Genomic DNA, 19,717 nt, shown 5'->3' on the forward strand with positions numbered 1-19,717 from the left:
GTAGACATGATAAAAATGTAAGGGGGGCATATGAGAATTGCTGGTGGAATTCTAGAGCAGCAGGAGTAATTGACATTTGCACACAGCAAATGAAAACTTCTAATTTCAGGCTTATCATTTTTTAATTATCCTTTTCTGAGACAAACAAGGACACCTAAATCTGAGCCACTTGCTAGATAACAGAATTTTGGCTGAAAAAAATGTATCAGGTTGAGTGCTAATGCAGCAGAAGTGGGGTGAAAGGTGCTCACACATATGGGCATAAGTTTCCCTGAAATCTATAATTTCCATTTGTTAAAGTGTAGCAACAATAAAGTGCCTTCACACTTTCATGATATCTACAAAGCCATGTATTCATGGCAGTGTTTATTTTTGAGTGCACTAAATGTTTGCAAGACATTTGCAAACTGCCACATTCATAACAGTATGATTTGCTTGATATCTCATACTAATCATGCAAATAGTGAAGGAATCATGTTCCAATACAACAGCTATTAGCAAGACAAAACTTTATCTTGGGAAGTTAGATATTGCACACATAACATGTATTATTAACCAGGGCAAACTGAATATGAAATGACTATTTACTCTCTAAAATCAGAATGGATGAGAGATGTCCATTTGGATACTTTGGCCGAACACAGTGTGAAATAGGAACAAGCAGATTCAGCAAGTAGTTGAAGAGTAATTACAAATAGTTATTGGCCTTAATAGTGACTGCTTATACCTGTGGCTTTACTAGGTCACGTATTTAATAGACAGGCCATTTGCAAACAGCTGTTTCAGCCACAGTTCATTTATCTGTCATATACTTTAATAACACTTCTCATAATATTCTGTATGTTACGCCTTCTAAAGAAATGATAACAAAGAAGTTATTCAATCAAGCTTCTCTCTTTAAAAATTAAGATTCACTTGCATGAATGTTATGTGAGATATGAAAATATTGTATTGTATGTGGGTTGTGTATATATGAACTTATATCTCAACCTGATAAATAAAATTTATGTTCCTGAGTTAATTTCTGACTCTGATGTGCATAAATTGAGAAACAGCCTAGAGAAGAGCGAGAAGCTAGGATAAGTTCCATTTTTCTGATTAGCAGCACACATCTTGAAAAATTTACACGTTAAGCATGGAGATTTTTAAGCATAAAATTTGGACTTTTAGGATTAAGACAGGCCCGTGGTGGTTGTGTTAGTTAAATCAAAACCCTATAAATTATCTTTCCAAACTGCATAAATTAAAAGAGCTGAATGAGTGTGAACTAGGCACACTTATAATGAAAGGTCTATTAATTATGATGCATTGTATACTTATGCTGGAATCACTGGTACAGTCAATGTCGTACAAGTGTAAGGGATGAGCAGACAGACTGTTTCTTCTTGCACATGTGATTTAATTCCTTGAACAGTCTGAATGACTGGCAGGGGTTAAACCACTATATGCTGCATTTGTATGTTGGTGGGATAAGAGACAGACTAATGGACAGTACCTGCAGGGGTGAAGGTGAAGGACTGAACTGAAAAACAAGAAAAGTAAATACATTATGAGTTACAAACCCTGTTAAGAAGTGCCAGTTAAAGGGCATGAATGTCCTTTAGAATTGACACATCTATGGAAGTTTAAAATCATGTGCAGGTTATAGAAATTCAGCTTTAAGCACTAGCCAGCCAGCAGCCCATGAGAAATAGTGAACATGATAATTTTTCACAACTGCATTAAATGTTAACCCGTTAAAGGTGAACATGCAGCCCTTCTTATGGATGCTATGATCAGCTTTGAAATGTAGCTCTTTATGAGCTTCCATTGTCAAGCAAATGCAACATTTGACAATTAACAGACAACTCTATGTTACAATACAACAGCCAGCCACATAGTGAGGGGTCACTGAAAATGACATGAACATAAATACCATATGTGTAAGTATTTTTGGCAATCTTAATTTTAGGCTTTTCACTGTTTAGTGCTGACAAATGGCAACTGGTTGTCAGTTAGGGACCCTATTTTCCACACATTTCCAGATAAACTTATTCTGCAGAGTTATTTACATATATGGTAAAATCATGGAATGTTAGATGATACAGGACTAATGACAGGAACATGCTGCTTGACATCACTCAGAGCCCAAAAAATATATGTAAAAAATAAATGCAACAAGTAGGCATATCCTATATTTAGCACATCTGATGTACATGAAAGATTGTCATAAAGGAGTTATTTTATTAAAATCCTAACGTGTTATTATCAGTACTCTTAACATAAGGAGGTGACAATACTGTAGCTTTCAATGTCAGTGATTTCAATATATCTAACTTCCAAAAAGAGCTTGGTATTTTGTCTAAAAAAACAAAAACAGAAAAACCCCACCAGACGAGAGCAGAAGCTACCATCATGTAAATGCACATTAATTAAAAGAAAAAATGTGCAAACAGCATAGCCTATGAATAATGTAATTTCACCACCATGGTCATTCAGGCTCACTGTATATAATTAATAAGAAATCAACAGGATCTTAGAGTCAGATATGCATGGCATACTGCCAGAAGTAAATATGCTTGAATTGGCTAGACTGAATAAATCAGAAATATTTTCTTCTTTGGAAATAATATGATGCCAAACATTAATGGCTAAAATCTGCAAAAGTTCATTGATTATTCAACAGAAGTTTTCTGACTCAGCTCCCATTGAACTCATGGTGCACAGCGCTGTCACTGCAGACTACATTAAAGGGCAGGTTGGTTTTTGATTGCAAAAAGTCACTGGACATGAGACACATTTCTAATGCCTACATTTTCAATATGCTTCCATATTCCTTCCAAAACAAGGATACAGAATAGAAATATAAATCAAGATTTACAGGTTCCAGTGTAAATCCAGTGAAAGGCCCTAGACCGTTGCGTTTAATAGAAGGGAACAGAAAGCCATATTCAAGAGTAGAACTTTGTATCATGCCTAGTGTGGTCAAATGCAGCACCTCTAAATAAGCCCTACTAAGGCCATCCCAAAAGCCAGTCACACCTGAAGTGTGCAATATTTGCCAACTCCATTGCTGTTGTTGTTGTTGCTGCCATCTCCTCCTCCTCATCCACTGAGCTAGAAGGTGAGCAAGGCAGTGATCCAGCAGCATGGCATGAACCCCTCTGTGCATTGTGATTTGATTGTTATTTTGTATTTAATTGGATTTTATTGTGTTGTAAACATTGTAAGCCACCTCAGGGAGGATATCCATACATATTTTAAATAAATAATAGGGTAAGATCAGTCAGTGGATTTATTATAAATTTACTATGATTAAAGCATGAAAAACATACTGGTTTTTCTGACCACACGTCATCATATCTGTACAATTAAAACCAACCAGACAGAAGTAACTTAGGGCCCCATCCTATCCAACTTTTGAATGCCAGTGCAGTTGAAATGCAGCCTTGAGGAAAGGGAACAAGTTCCCTAACTCGGAGGAGGCTTCCCTAACTCCATGATTGTCCCGCCTCCCCACAAGATGCAGCACATGCCCCATTGTCATGGCTCCAACGGCATTGGAAAATTGGATAGGATTTGGCCCTTAAACTACACCAGGACTCCAATGAAAAGCCAATCTAAAATTCTTGGTGTCTTATATCAGATGTACTCATTACATGAATATAAAGACTTCCTTGTGGCAATGATGAAATGTGGTGCAGAGCAATGCACTTGAAGCTCTTAAAACTCCTGTTCTTTTGCAGCATACTGAGCAAGCATACAGCATTCACCCATTCCACTCTTCATATCATCATGATTTTTGTACATCTGTTCTTACCTGCATAATTGCTGAGCCCCTTCCTCTTCTTTCTGCGCCAGTACAACCAGATACTGAAACCCATGAGAATTACCCAGCATGCACCACCAATTCCTGCTATAAAGGCAGGTTGCTTGACAACATCAGTGATTTGCTCAGTTATGCTATTGTTGTTTTCAGTGATCACAACTTCATTACGGCCTCCTAGTTAGAGAAAAAAAGGGTATCACATCAAGTGGAATGAATAATGCTGAATAACAAAGATGATGAATGTTCTGCAAATTCACAGAACACACACAAACATACAGAGAAAATGCCAATTAGTGAACAATTTTATCTGGTCCTTTGCAGCTATACCAAATTTTGACCAACAATGGTCAGTTGTTTACCCACAGTTTCATTAATAACAATAACAATATTTTCTGAGTTTGTGAAGCACTTCATTATCTTGATGCAATCTTGTAAGGTAAGTATTATTATTCTCTATGGCAACTGCGAAACTGAGGCTCAGTGGTTTCCCTAAGGTAACCTAGTGAGTTCATGGTAGAGGTTCCTCCCCCTTTACTGGTTAACAATAATGAATGATACAATACTATAATTGCTGAACAAAATAACAAACTTGAAAAGAAATAAAGGGGGGAAAGGAAAAAAGATTTGTAAAAGAGAAAAAAGACTATAAAAGGAATACACAAATAAAAGTATTTTACTTAAAAAATTAGTAAGCGCACAAATAAACATGGCCATATATAAAATAGATATTAATAAAGAGTCTATACATATACTTCTAAAAAGGACTTCAAAATATTCCAAAATTAATGGAGTTCATGGCAGAGATGGGATTCAAACCAGGGAAGTCCTTATTCAGAGCTGAGTGTCTTAGACACTATGCTACACCTGCAATTTGTTTTCAAGTTTTGAACTGAATACTGCTTCCAAGTTATATTAGAGATATTTCACACTTTGACATTGTACCTCTCAGATCAATTTGTGGAGTCAAATACACTTCCCCCATCATGCCCCACTCAGAAGAACAGTGTGACACTTTAGAACAGGGGTCGCCAAACGTTTTGGCCAGAGGGCCACATCAAATATCTGGCGTGGTGTTGAGGGCTGGAAAAAAATTTAAATATAAAACTTAAATGGATAAATTAGAGATGGAATTTAGATGAGTGAATAAATGAATGAATGGGGTCATTCATTCAACCTCTTTGGCCCTCAGAACATCCTCCAGACACAACCAGAGCACAGCTCTGGTCATGTACAGTTGAGTGGGCCAGAGGCTTTCAGGGGACGAGAGGCTGGCCGCAGGCCAGATAGAGGCTTGTCGCGGGCCGCATCTGGCCCCCGGGTTGGGGTTTGGAGACTCCCTGCTTTAGAACATAAAAGTAGGTCATCTCTATCTTATAGGAAAGAACCAGCTTGGTGGGAACAGAATATTTAAATTCAAATCTGAAATAGTGTGGTGGGGCACTTAGAGCCCTACTGCCATTTGCACAGCCCATCTTCTTGCACATGGGGCAGAGGTGGGAAAATCCAGGTAGCCTATTGGCCACCTGGAGGCATCAGGGACATGTGCAGCTGCTGCTGGGATTGATCTTTCTCTCCAGCTTCAAGCTGTGCTGTTTGATCAAGCCTTGTCTGCCCCATGTATAGTCTGAGATTAGTTGGTTGCTCTTTTGGGGGACCAGGTAGGAATTTTTTGGTTGTTAACATGATTGGCTTTTGGTTAGCAGCTTTTTCACCTACCCCAGACTGGCATTTGGATCAGGTTGTGTGAGGATTTCCTTAGAGTGGTTTTAACTTGGACTAGGTAGGTGGTGTGCTGGCAGGGTAGCCAGGAATTGGAGCTGGCATACATGCTGAGGTAAGCAAGGTCAGGGACTGAACCAGGACTACTCTGATAACACTTGTCTGGGTTGGTGAAGTTGGTTGGCAAGCCCTTGGCTGAATCAAGCAAAGGCCAACACAAGCCAGTGCTGGCCAGATGCCTCGACCCTTCAGGCTTGGCGGTGATAACCTAACTCAGAGCCCAATCCTGAGCTTGCACTGCTGGCAGTGAGTGTAGCAAACATGCTGTAAGCTGTGCACTTACTTGGCATAATGGTATAGCAGTCATGTCTTTCATTATGTGCTTGGAAAGATTACTATAGGTTGTTATTACATGGGTACCACCAAAGACGCATATGGGAGAGAGGCTTGGGATGATTAAACTTTTTGACTAATAACAACAAAGAAAAAAGTGTTTTGAAAAATGATACTGTTTTGGCATAAGTACAGTTACCACTAAAAACATAAAATAACACAAAAAGTGGTATGTGACTTCTATGCCTGTATGCACTGATATAGATCAAAACCAGTTTAGAAAGAACTGATGTGTAAAATAATGCTACAATAATTAGAGGTCTCTAACATTTATGAAGAGTATAAATAACTGTAGCACAAAACATATGCTGACTGACCTTGTTCTGGAAATCACTCATTCCCTATAGATGCTTAATTTCCAACCTTCTTTGAGCAGAGTAACTGGCTACTTACCAAATATCCAGGCTAAATAGTTGCTAACATGAAAAATAACAAAACATGGGGCCCCCCAAAATGAAAGATTCTGCAAGAAACTAGCCATTTGAATAGTTTAGGAAAATTAGGCTCCTTTCCAGGTTTTGCCACTGACTGTGAACAATACTGTAGTCATTAAAATGTGTAATCCCCAAAACAAATGATTTTCCCTTTAACGTAATCCTGTATTTTGCTCAGATTGTGTGGCTTTTAAAAATGACACCATTTCCAGTCCTTCAATGTTGAGTGAGCTATAATCCTAAACATTTATTGAAACAGAGCTGCCAAGCTATCAGATATTTACATCTATGAGACAATTCAGCATTGTATTGTTATTTGGGATAGTAAATGTTTGCTTAAATAAATTTGTCTCCTTGAAATGCAGGATAGAGAATGAGTGTGAAAGAAAACTTCCACAGCACAAATCATTAAAATATTGTATCATTGTGTCTTGCTGTGAAAAATCCTATTTTTCCATTCAGAATGATTAAGGTCACTGTTTATTTTTTGGAACAAAGCCAGTGCTATGTCAGCACATTGGTTCCAGCCTCAGGTAAACAAATAAGGTCATTGCTCAACTGGTTGCAAATGACTAAAAAGCTGAGGGCATACTTATTTACAGAGCTCTATCTTCTCCTGTGGCTGTGTTACTTCCCGTTCTTACCCTTTTACAGGTAAAGAGCTTTCTATAAATGGCTATCAATTTCTAGCAACATTTTAGACTGTATATCCTTACGACAGTTTGTGTACATATAAGCAGAAGCAGTGTCCATTTTGCTATTTGCCTTCCTATTGTTACTGACGCTGCAGATTCGCATGACTAATATAAATGAACTTTTTATGATACCAAAATGCTATCTGGTTGTGTGCATTTGTCAGTTATACATTTAGCAATTACCATTACTATGAAAAGTCCTGAGCGCAGCAGGGCACCCTGGAAAAATGGAGGTCCACTTCAGTACTACTTTGGAACTTATGAACTTATTAGGAGTGGCCGATTCTTTCTCCCTGCACTGTTCAAACAAACCAACAAACCTCCTTTTCATGGCTCAACATTTAAGCTTGGTAGGTCTCAATACACTGAAGTACAGGACTGGAGTATAAGGGCTGAACTACAGTGGGCCCAATGTAACCAAGGATTCAGGACCTGCGGATTTCATTATCTGTGGGTCCCTAAACCCGCAGATCAGACTCACACGGATCTGCCGGAGATGAGGGAAGCTGTGCTCCTCTCACCTCCGGAGGTTGTTCTGAGGCCTCTGGGTGGCCTTAGAAGGTCACTTTCAGTTTTTCATAAAAACTGGAAGTGACTATTTAAGGTCTTTGGAGAGCCAGGGAAGCTGTCCCCAGCCCTCTAAAGGCTTTTCAAGGCCCTCATAAAAACTGGAAGTGACCTTCTTAGGCCTCCAGAGGCCTCAGAACATTCTGAGGGGCCCCCCCGAAACCGGTGAATTTTGTTAACTGTGGGTTTTCTTATCACAGTAGTTCCTGAAATGGAATCCCTGCAGATAATTTGGAAGGCCCTGTAAACATCTTTGAAAAGATATTCAGTGATTTGTGAATCAATGGGGTGAATCACCACCCACAAGGACTTCTGAGTGTTGCAGAACTTGGCTAGCCTCTCCTAAATATAAAATATTACTGATTGATTTTTGGCTAAATATCTCTCATGAAAACTAGGGAGAACTAGGGAGAAATACAGAACACACCTCACTGCTCTTTAACATTTTGTCCTTTGGTTCACCAAGTCAATGAAAACCATGAAGTTTTCAGCCTCTAAACCACACAGATTTTAACAAAGATTATGGTAATCAATGATGCTCTGTTAGAGCAAAACATTTTAATTGGAAGCCAAACTTTCTAAATTTGCTTAAAGTACTATTTTCTAAACTAGATAAAACTTTGATGATGAAGCTAAAGTTAGCATTATAATATATTAATATATAATATGTCTGGTTCATGGACTGTCAATATTCCAAACCCCCAACCCTGACAGCCAACCTGAATATACTTGGCTGTCATTTCCCTACAGCTTTGCATTTGCTTTAACTGCCCTGGTGTCAGAGAGGAGCAGGGCAGTTTTAGGGTAGACAGCTGAATCTGAAGGCACAACTAGGAAACTTTTGAATTGGAATTCTGAGGTAAATGGGGTTTGAGTGCTAAATTAAACAACTTTAGCATTGTTTGAATGCCATGATTTTCCAATGGTACTTCACTGGTGCAAATCTGATGAATGGTCCTGAAGTCTTTCGACAGAAGCAGAAAGCTTCACTGCTTATTGTTTGTGACACAGATGGAAATTCTTAAAACCAAGGGGGAATGACACAAGGCCCTTGTGCCAAAGAAGTCGAATTTGTAGGGTCCACATTGCAGAATGCATTACTTTTCTCCTGACAGCCTGTTGAGTAGTGACTGTGGCTCTAAGTAGCATTAGCTTTCTTTTTCATTATCCTTTTTTCATTCCTCTAGCCTGCACCATGCTAGGCTGGTGACGGAATGACATTCTCTGTGTGCAATGCACCTTAAAACTGCACAAACCGCATCTCCTATGAGTTCAGATTCCCTTTTCATTTAACTGAAAAACAGAAAGAAATCTTCAAGGGAGTTTTCATAGGACTGTAAAGCCTCCCACAGGCTCTTCCTTGGGAAGGCTGGCTTCCAAATTAGGTCAACGTACTTTTAAGTTAGCAGCCTGGCAGCTTGTTCTACCCTTCAGTGCCTTGCAATTACATGTGCAAAGGTAATAATTCATTTAAATGTCAGAACAACATATGCTTTGTGATTTTAGCAGCTGAACGTAAATGAATATGGATGTACGTTTCCCATTGATGTTCAACAGAATTAATGTAAGTGTTCAGATATGGAGAAAAATGGCATTAATTTAGTATTTCTTTACGTTATATTTAATCAGAAGGAGGGAGGGAGAGAGAGAGAGAGAGGAAAATGTGCATGTGTGTGTGTGTGTGTGTGTGTGTACGAGAGAGAAAGAAAAAGTATCAGTGTGTTACTTTATATACTGCAGGTGTTTCTGTAACAATGCTGTCAGTTCAGCTAATTAGAACACAGGCGAGGGATGTGTGCGACCTGTAACGCTCCATTGTTTCTGCAGACAAAAATATAATGAAATATAATGTCTTCCTCCCATTGGAGAGTAATGAAGAACAAAACTAATTTGCTGGACCAAAAATTAATTAGACACATCAGATTCGATTGCACCTATTACTGTGAAAGTTTGCAGCTGTTTCTCATATTATTACACCAACAATGGAGTCTATGCACAAGTTAACTGTTGGGAAGCATCAGAACCTTTTCAAGGAAGCATGCCAGGCTCTCTCTTTTTGGTCCCAAGCTACTTCTTTTTCCTTCAATTGCAGCCTCTGGTATGTCCACTTTGTCCTGAACAAACAGTATGTTACTGTCCTGGTTGACGTTTAATATTTCACTCTTACAATTTAGCCCTTTCAGCGGTAGTCATCTTTCCATACTTGAACCCTGAAGGATGCGGTAGTTAATGGCTGGGGGTTAGGGCCCTTTCAATCTCCATTATGTCATTTTTAGTCTTTTCTTTTTTAACACCTTTCCTTGTTTGATTTACTTTTGTCATCTTCATCTCTCCTTCTCCTTGCATCTTTCCTCCTTGGCATCTGTAGAATGTACGATTCATTCAAGGTGATTCAGGGCCCAGTCCTGAACTTTATGCACTGGCTCACCACCAGTGCACAGTGTCGCAAATGTGCTGTAAGGCACGCCTGCAACACTTACTGCTCGGCCAGCGCAGGCACGGGCTCAGCAGGAGCCCACACTGAGCCAGTGCCAAGTGGAGGACAGGCAACCACTGCCTGGAACTTCAGGTGAGCAAGCGCTGGGCAGTGGAGAGATGAGTGGTGGTGTGGGAGGAGGGTGGTTCCAGAGTAGGGGGAGACAGGGGAAAGGTGTGGTGGTGGAGGGAGCAGGGCAGAATAGGGGCAGAGATAGTGGCAAGCCCTGCTGCTACATCTCGAGCCCCCTCCGGACCCAGGAGACCTGACACAGGACTCTTCGAATCTGCACCCGCTCAACAGCAGGTGCAGATTCAAGGAGACCCATCGGGGCCACCTGGAGTTTACACTGGGTAAGCAAGTGTACGCTCCCTTACTCCAAGTAGTCCCGGTGATGCTTCCCAGCCCCTTGGGATGCAGCGGTAGCCATTTTGGTGCCACTGCAGCCCTGTGCACTGACAAACTCAGGACTGGGCTGCCCAACTATAATGTTTCTAATGTAGCTTCTGAATCTTCTAGAAACTTTATTACTTCTGTGTTTCATGTACTGCCAAAAACAATTAGAACTATACAGATGCTTTTAGAAATGCTGAAATAATGTAGAAACTAGTGACAGGCACTTCTATGCAATGTATGAACTGGGCCTGAGAAGGCTGAATATGTTATCAATATATTCAGTGTGGTGGAGTGAATAAAGTACTGGATTTAGATTCAAACCTCTATTCAGCTAAAATATGGAGCAGAATATATGGAGCCAGACTATAAATATATTAAAGAGTTGGTATGATGAGTTGCAAGGAAGTTTAATAATGGACAGAATTTCAACATAATTAGAACCAATTTAAAATTCATCAAACTTTTAATCAGTATTGTAATTCAATTTGTGTTGAATCATAGAAAGTTTCAGATACTTTGTATGAGACACGCTTTTCTTTCCTTAAGACAAAGACCTCATTCACCCACCAAGTCAAATTAAAATATTCAAACACATTTTAACTGAAAATTACCAAGTGCCTATTGTCTTTATATCTGTGAATTGTTATATTCCCATGACTTTGTTATCTTCCAATTCTCTTTGTAAAATTGGGGGAAAAGGAAAAATAAATCCCCCTGATCTTGAGCCAGTCATGGTCTCTCATCCTAAGCTATCTCATATAATCTATTAGGAAGTTAAAACTAGAAAATACCATGTATGCTGTACTGAAATCTTTCAAAGAAGGATGGGATACAGATAACAGATATGTTATAGCTGGTGTAAAGTAGTGACCAAGGGGCTGAACTGTGAATGAGGACCTTTGCAGTTAAAATCTCACCTCTGCCATGGACTCACTAGATAGCCTTGGGCAAGCCACTCCCTCTCAGCCTCAGCTCCAATATAGGGATAAAAATACTTATTTTACAGGATTGTTTTAAAGACAACACCACAAATAATACATTGACTGCACAATCCTAATACACTGACTGCACAATCCTATGCATGTTTACTCAGAAGTCACTTCCACTATCTTCAAAGGGGCTTATTTCCAGGAGAATGTGTATAGAATTGCAGCCATAAACACTTTGCACACTCAGTAAGAGCTAGATAAATGTTAAGTATTATTATTTCTTGCATACACAGCTCTTCTTGCTCAGCACACCTACCCCCCCAAAACAGATATTTAATCAAGCACCTATATCACTCCTCTTTTAGAAGCAAATGATTTAAGCAAAAATTAAAGGTGGCATCCAAAATAATGCTTGCAAAAGAACCCTTCATGCAAGCGAAATGCTCCTTGCATTCATAGAGAGAGTTCGCGTTCACAGAGTGCACTTCCATTAATGGAAAGCTACTCTAGATGCAACCCAAAAGATATAACTAAAGCACAAATTAAGCATTGATCTATACATTCAGTACAATAATTTCATATAGCCCTATTGGGATTGTATTAGACTGCTGGTTGGAAGATTCCATACCTGAATGTTCCCCAACATTAAGAGAAACACTCCTTATTTAAGAGGTATAAAATTCACACTTGAGAACAAGGGCTACAATCTTTAATTTTTTTATATTGTGCTAAGTATAGCAACTTCTTCTACATGGTGAACTGTTTAAATACTCAGTCCCTCACCTGATCTGAAATGGTATAGTTCCAATAAACTATTGGATCCTATTAAAATAGCTTGATTTTCTTTATTGGAAATATTTCAGCACAACAATGTAACATACAAACAAGAGCAATTGTATTGCACATTTTCCCTCCTCCACTAATTCCCCCCCCCCCAATTTATGCTCAAAAAGCATCTCAGAAGGGTAAGGTTCTAGGTTTGCCTCTAGTCATGAAATTAATTCAGCATGGAGATGACTAATAAGAAACAGACTTTCAAAAGAAAGAGATAAGATTACCAGGTTTCCTCTCTCTTTGGACTAGAGACTTCTTGCGCTTTGGCATATGATAAAGCAGACCATCTGCTTAGAATAGCAAAGAAAAGCTAAAAGCTCAGAATACAAACTTTAAATATGGCCTTGGGCACCAGCAACATAAATAAAGCAATAATCTTGCAATCTTAACAGGCTGAAGAGAGAGCTTTAGTTAGCCGTTCTATAAATCTATCCAGCTGCTGGAGTGTTAAATTCATAATGCAACATTAGTTTCATGCAACAATCTATGTTCCCAATACATTTCAGAAAAATGAAGCTCTTTCACCTGCTTTTATTTTGAGAACTTTTCCAAAGAAGATCAACTGTCTGGCACACAACTGCATGTTATTTTTTCACTTCTGATTTCTTAAAGATGCATAAAATGCTAGTGACACAGAACACAAAAACACAACCAATGATCACATACCGATTATTATAGGTTGCGGCTCGCTTTTCACTCCAACACCAGCACTGGTACTTGCTGCAACTTCTACTCTGTACTGAATTCCTGGATATAAGCCCCCAATCACTACAGATCGAATGGCTGCATCCACAGTCTTGTTGACGTGAAATTTTGTTTCATTACCCAAACACCAGATCTTAAATAGGGAGATAAAATGATGGAGAAACATTTTTTCCCCCACATTTAAAAATACAGTATAGGAACAATAATCAATAAAAATAAATAAACATACGCAAATATACTACCAGTGAACTCAGATGGGATAGTGCCTAGCAATGGGGGAGTGAACTGGTGTCACTGAAAAAAAAATTCATTTCTACATTTTGGGGAAATACCTAGATGTGTAGATGTTTATAAATTAAAAGAAAAAAAAATATTTTTACTGCACTCCCAATGGCTTTGTGAATTTGTAGAACCTTAAGCTTCCAGGACCTCTAAAATATTGAGGATTATTGAGCCAGTGTAATGGGGGGGAAGGGAAACAAGATCAGGGGGAAAAGAAATTGGTCTGCTCCAACGTCTAACATCTTATGTTAAGTGCCTTGGGAAAGAGATCAGTGTTGTATGCTATGACCACAAACGAAAAACCCGAAAGTCTCCAAATGGGTAGCAATCCAAGCCTGCAGTATAGCCAGCACTATTTAGTAGTATGATGTGGATTATTTAAAGTCATTTCTTTAATTTTTATTTATTAATGTGTTTTTGGAGAAACAAAAGTGGTAATTTGAGAAAACTGCATTAACTATTTTTGTATTCAAAAATATCTTGGTATTCAATTCCTGTGGTAATGTATTCTGGACTAAGTAGCCTTCTAGGGAACTAAAAAAATCATGTATTCAACTGTGAAATTACAGTGCCAAAGAAAGGTGACAGTGGTCAAATGTTGCAAGGGGTGTTGTGTTTTGTCCCCTGTTCAGAATGATTCTGCTTCTTATGAAAACAATCAAGCAGAATATCCACAGTGAAGTCTATGTGTATATACTGGAGGCACTGGTAGAGGCTATACGTACTCAGAGAACTGGCAGGCTATATACATCTCTCTGATTGCATTAAGAACTTCCAAGTCTTCCTTATAAAGTTGAGTGAGAATGTGAATGTGTTTCAGCATGTATAAATATACTTGAACAACTTTTTTTTTTAAAGTAGATTTCCAAAAAAAGGAATAAATGTGTAAATAGTAAGTAGCGCCCAACTCAACAGATGGCCATAATGAGAGACAGCACATGTCAAGGGCATTCAGCCATCTCACCAAAAAGCTGTTATGTGTTCTACATACTAGAGTACCAAAAGAAAGACTGTTTTCTGCACTGATGTAGCCGCCTTTATCTCTGTAACAGTTTAAATGAACCAACAATGTCATCTGTAATATCATACAGTATGCCCTCAAGGAGAATAAATAGCATTTCATTGTTAAAACATGCAAATACTTATATTTAAATAAATAACTTCATACAATTTGATTAATTAATTTGTATAAGCTAATTAGTACAGCTGGCATGCATCTTACACGAGGGTCAAATTCCAGAGTCAGCAGCTAAAGCCAAAATTGCATATCCAGTACTCAGAAATATCTTGAAAGTCTCTTACAGTCAAAAATTATGTACTACCTCTTTAAAAAAATATGAGAGACAGATGGGAACTGAGACCAACTGAGGAAACAGCACCTACATTCTCCAATCTCAGAGTCACTCTGGGGCATGTATTTAACTCAGTAGAATGGTGGGCAGAATTGCCTGCACTATTTAAATGGTTGTTTTTATCTATTTTGTTTTCGTTTGTTTGCTGAGCACATGTAATCAATTCACGCAAGTAAAGTTCTCATTAGATGGAGGGTGACTATATTCTCTTTAAACCCAGGCTATTGTGACATACTAACAAATATAGAGAAGAAGAAAAAAAATTAGCCAGAATAACTACTGTTAACAGACTTTAAAAAATTAAATACTGCAGTTATGACCCTGGAGACAATTTCATATCAAGATAGTCACCAGCCTATGAATTTTATAACTCTGTATGCTCAGTGGAACTTCTGTGTTTTGTTTCTAGAACTGTGGGTTGCCTGCTCTGAACCACAAGGAGGACGCAAATCTTACCATGAAGCAACATGGTAAGGAACTGCTTTGGCAACAGATTCTGGAAAAGGTGCCATCCTACCTCCAATCCCATCCCTGAATGTGGTTAAAAAACAATGACATCTAGTTTTAAGTAGGATAGAAAGGGTGCTGCTGTCATTTTGCTTCAGGTGCAAACGTGTTAAAGCTTGGGTCTGATCACAAGATCTTTTGAAGAGCTTCAAATGTTTTCAATGCATCAAGGAGAACTGCTGCTAGGGGATAAAAAGTGTAAAACCTCACTGGGTGAATGCAAACTCTTGCAGGAGCCTGGGGAGAACTGCTTCTTTTTAGAACAGCAATACAGTGAAAAGGAAGGCTGAAATGCTCCTGTAGCTTGGAGTCTTTCAACAACAATGCATTTGTACATCAAAAATGGAATCTAAGATTCACCAAAAGTCGCACCCTCTTCAATGGCAGCAAGCAGGCACTTTTTTTTCTTTAGGATGTTGAAATGTTCAATGAAAGAGCACACTGCACTCCCAATTTCATATTTGTTGTTATATAGATTTTGGATGTGGAGTTATCATGATATTTTAAAATACACATTCCTGGCACTGCAGAGAGAGATTGGACTTTCAAATGAATCTCAGTCGTGTATGTTTATTGGATGACACTGGACAAATGACCTTCTGATAATGCTAACTGGGCTATTGGGAAATGTGCAGTGCAATCCAATCTGGCACTGGAACAGGCAGGACAGGAGACCTGTACTGTATCCAGCGCAAGACTGGGGCCTGAAGTGGCTCAGCCAGAGGTAAGGGAAAACTCTTCCCTTTATCCCCTGGTAAGCCACCTCAGCCCCAATGGGTCTCCTTGGATTTGTGTCACCTCCTGAGGTGGAATAAGTCTGAGGAGAGTGGAGCAGTTTGCAGCTCAGGGGCTGGGATCTGGCATAACAGCCAGGTCCCAGCCCCACTTCCAGCTCCCCGCCCGCCCACCCACCCTGGGACCACCCTCTGTCTGCCCTCCCCTGCCCTGGAACAACTCCCTCCCACCTCCTTCTCACCTTCCCCAGACCCTTGCATCCGCCGAGCTGAACCGACGCAACCCTTCCTGCCTGAGTTGGCACGGAGGCTGGATTCAGCCTCCGTGGGCTGGCATGCGTCCCTGCACCAACCCAGTTGACTTTCAAGGAGACTGACCCTCTTGGACCGGTGCAAGGGACTTGGCCTGGCCAAAGGTGCAGTCAGGAATGCACCCTAAGTAAGCTAAGAACTGACAAGGGTTGTTACACTAAGGGTACAATCCTACCCAACAATGGAACAGGCAAGCCAGGAACCTTGTACTGTATCCAGCACAGGAGAGGTGCCCAAGGGTAGCCAGAGGTAAGGGGAAGTCCAGGTAAGCCACCTGGCCCCAATGGGTCTCTACGGACTTGCACCACCTCCTGAGGTGGCACAAGTCTGAGGAGAGCAGTGGTTTGAAGCCACTCTGCACTGCTCAAGGAACGGGGTTGGGATCCGGCATAACTGCCAGGTCCCAACCCCCCCACTACCCACCAGTCTGCCCCCGGGGCCACCAACTGCCTGCCCTGGAATGCTTCCCTCCCGCCTCCTCCCTGCCCACCCCAGAAGCCTGTGTTGGCTGAGGTGCAAACATGGGACAAACATGCCCCCCAAGGGTCTGTCAGGATTGTGCTGTAAGTTGTCTGGAAAAGGCACTTTTTTGTTTTGGATCTGATCATTCATCTGTAACTAACATTAAAAAATGCTACAGAAATCCTACAAATATTGTTAATGATACTAATCATACAATAGTATCAAATGTTTTCTTCCTATTGTATGTCATTCTTACCTTGTATTCTTGAATGATTCCATTTTGGTGATCTGGAGGTGGAGGATCCCAGGAAATGCTGATACTGGTACTATTGTGGTTTCCTACGGTCAGAACTGTAACAGATTGCGGAGGAGCACTTGGAGCTACACCACAGAGAGATAAAAAATTGAAGGGGGAAAAGCATTTGGTTACGTATTGTAAAATGATATCTGATGGCAAGTTTAGATTTGACATCACCTGAACACATGAGCAATATATATTTATTGAATAACACGGTCTACTCCTCTAGTAGGTCTACTCCTACTAGATGTATGGAGTTGGTTTGGGTATACAGTGGTGTTGAACTTGAACCTCTATACCTGAGGTACTCTGTTCTTGATCATTGTTTCATATGGTCAAGAGCAGTGTGAGTATAAGGGTTTTTTGCTTTGTTTTTTAAAACATTATTCTAACATTCATACCTGGACTATTGTAACACATATTTTTTTTCTGCAGAAAGTCAGTACTACATATACACATTCCATTTTAATTTCTGTTTATTTTATTGTTTTTCAACATTGCAAGCTTGCAGGCAGAAGCCTTCTTCGTTTGCAGAAGCTTTACTAGATCTAGTGCATTTTAGGCATCTAACAGCCCAATCCTAAAAGGACATTAAGCCACCAGAACAAGTGTTCTAGCAGCACAAGGGCTCTTTACAGTTGTCACAAAACACAATGACCATTTAGTGAGGCCTGGCAGCGATAAGCCAGTTTTGCATGCTAGCAGGCTGTCCATGTCCTCTGGCACTGGTAGGTCAGCATGGGGGGAGAAGGGGAGGAACTGGGAGGATGGGGTGGAATGGGGGCAGAACAAGGCCAGGAAGGGGATGATATGGGCAGCAGCAGCCCCAGTGATATCCTGTCCCCCTTGTAGGCCTCAGTCTGCCTCCCCTGGTCCTCCCCTGGCGTAGGTCCAATAGATCTATTCAGGTGGTTTACTCCTTGGCAATGGAACAAATATTCCATTACATGGAGGAAATCTTTAGTGCCGGAAGCTCTCCTGCAGGACACAGGACAAACTTCATTGGTGCGGCTGCAACACCATGTGGGGAATTAAGTAGGACTGGTCTGTTAGAAATATTAAGTACAAGGGCCATAATCCACAGAAATATATTAGTAGTTCTGGACATATGACACAGCTTTGGTCTTTGCTTTTCTGTAGTAATTCCTACACATGGGAAATGTTAGGAGAAAAATGAAGAAACTAAAAAGGGTTTATTAATAAGTAAGCCTTCTTCCATGGGTAAATAGGGTTTCGGAACCATGGCTACTGACCAAGAGAAATAAGCAGCATTTCTCCAAACTGATAGGGGGGTCTAAGCAGGTGGGTTTTCTCAAGCTAATCCCCTCTCCTTGAACATCCAATGCATGAAGATTATGAAGCTCATCTAACAATCTTCTTTCCAGTCAACCAAGCTTGCATGTGGCTGCTGGCTTTGCAGCACCATTCAATTAAAAGACTAGCAATACTTTAGTAATAAAATGTTCCATTTGGAGTTTTCAGGGCTGAAAATATTTGAACGTCTCAAATTTGACTGCTGGTTTCAGAAATTTTGTTCAGCATTGTTCAAAAACTGTTGTTGAAAACTTGATAATTTGAGGGTTTTTTTTTTAACCATGTGGTTATTTAATTTATGTGTTTGCCCATAAGTACCATGTATTACTATGCAGTATATGCTTGTTTAACCCAACTCTGTCTTCCTCGGTAGGTAATACCATTCTAAAAGCTAACACTATAATATAAATTAAACCACTTCCCTGACAGTGTTGCAGTTATTAAACAGACCACATTGAAAAATAACATTTTTAAACCGTTTTCTCATTTCCCTTGCTGCAGACTTGTAGACAACTCCATGCCTGATTCTTGACAGGTCAATTATTCCAGTGCTCAGCTCCTTCCCACAGATATTAAAACACCCAAATCTCTGCTCATCTTTTCCAGACAAAACTAAACAGAATTCCATTTGTTACTTTCACAAGGCCAAAGAGGTAGGAGATGAATGGATACTGAATTGTGACAAATGTCCGGTCTTCAGGAAAAGGAAAAACAAAACTGTGCCAAAATCGATTTTTTGAGTTAGGCCCCAGAAGAAACATTGCCTCTAAAATTCAATTCAATGAAAAATGAGATAGCTATTTTATGCGTTTTCTTGGCTAGAAATACATATTATAAGAGTGAAAAAATGAACATGTTAACATCATGCCTCAAAATTATTCTAACACACATTTTTTTCCTATTAAAAAGTATTTTTCCCAAAGAAAAATCATGCAGAATATGACATTTCTTAAAAGACTGCCCTTTTTTCTTTGAGAAGGGAACCATATTCAGTAAAATAAAAAAATCTGTTTGGGATTATGTCCGAAAAAAGCATAAACCCAAGATAATTACAAAGATAATTAAAGTACAAAAGAAAATGGCCAAGGAATGACATTTTGTGAATGCAGTATTTTTTCTATATAAGCCTATAAATAGTCTGCTCCAGAAGCAGACACATTGCAGGCCTTTTCCTTTCACCCCCCCCCCCCCAGCACCTGACATTTAACTGTTGACAGTACAATTTGTTAAAGTCTTTTGTAGCACTGAAGGAGACACCAACAGGCAGAGTGGCTGAAGGTTACATTAATCTACACAACAGCTTAGGGTCTGTGAGTTTAACATATCTATGGACAGAAGCCGTCTTAAAAAACCTTTACTACTCAAAGAGGTAGCTTCTATTGTATGAAATTACCTGACAGACTTTCCAGAGAGAGGGCAGCTACAAACAAAATTGTCACATGCTGTTAGAGTGTAATCCTATGCACACATACTTGGGAGTAAGTCTCATTGTACTCTATG

At 39.7% G+C, this 19,717-nt stretch overlaps 1 protein-coding gene across 3 annotated transcripts in view; it reads right to left on the reverse strand.

The window, feature by feature from the left end:
• ROBO2 (roundabout guidance receptor 2) overlaps window positions 1-19,717 on the reverse strand; it is a 606,994-nt gene that overhangs the window by 64,193 nt on the left and 523,084 nt on the right. For 2 of the 3 annotated variants that reach the window (XM_066622392.1, XM_066622391.1), the window contains 3 exons: window positions 16,862-16,986; window positions 12,918-13,089; window positions 3,800-3,982 (listed from right to left, as the gene is read on the reverse strand). In XM_066622392.1, coding sequence (XP_066478489.1) covers window positions 3,800-3,982; window positions 12,918-13,089; window positions 16,862-16,986 — 480 coding nt within the window. Of the gene's footprint in view, window positions 1-1,495; window positions 1,523-3,799; window positions 3,983-12,917; window positions 13,090-16,861; window positions 16,987-19,717 lie in introns of all 3 variants that reach the window. The other variant, XM_066622390.1, reaches the window with a different exon arrangement.

This window comes from Tiliqua scincoides, chromosome 3 (assembly GCF_035046505.1).
Source record: "Tiliqua scincoides isolate rTilSci1 chromosome 3, rTilSci1.hap2, whole genome shotgun sequence".
Classification (NCBI taxonomy): Eukaryota; Metazoa; Chordata; class Lepidosauria; order Squamata; family Scincidae; genus Tiliqua; species Tiliqua scincoides.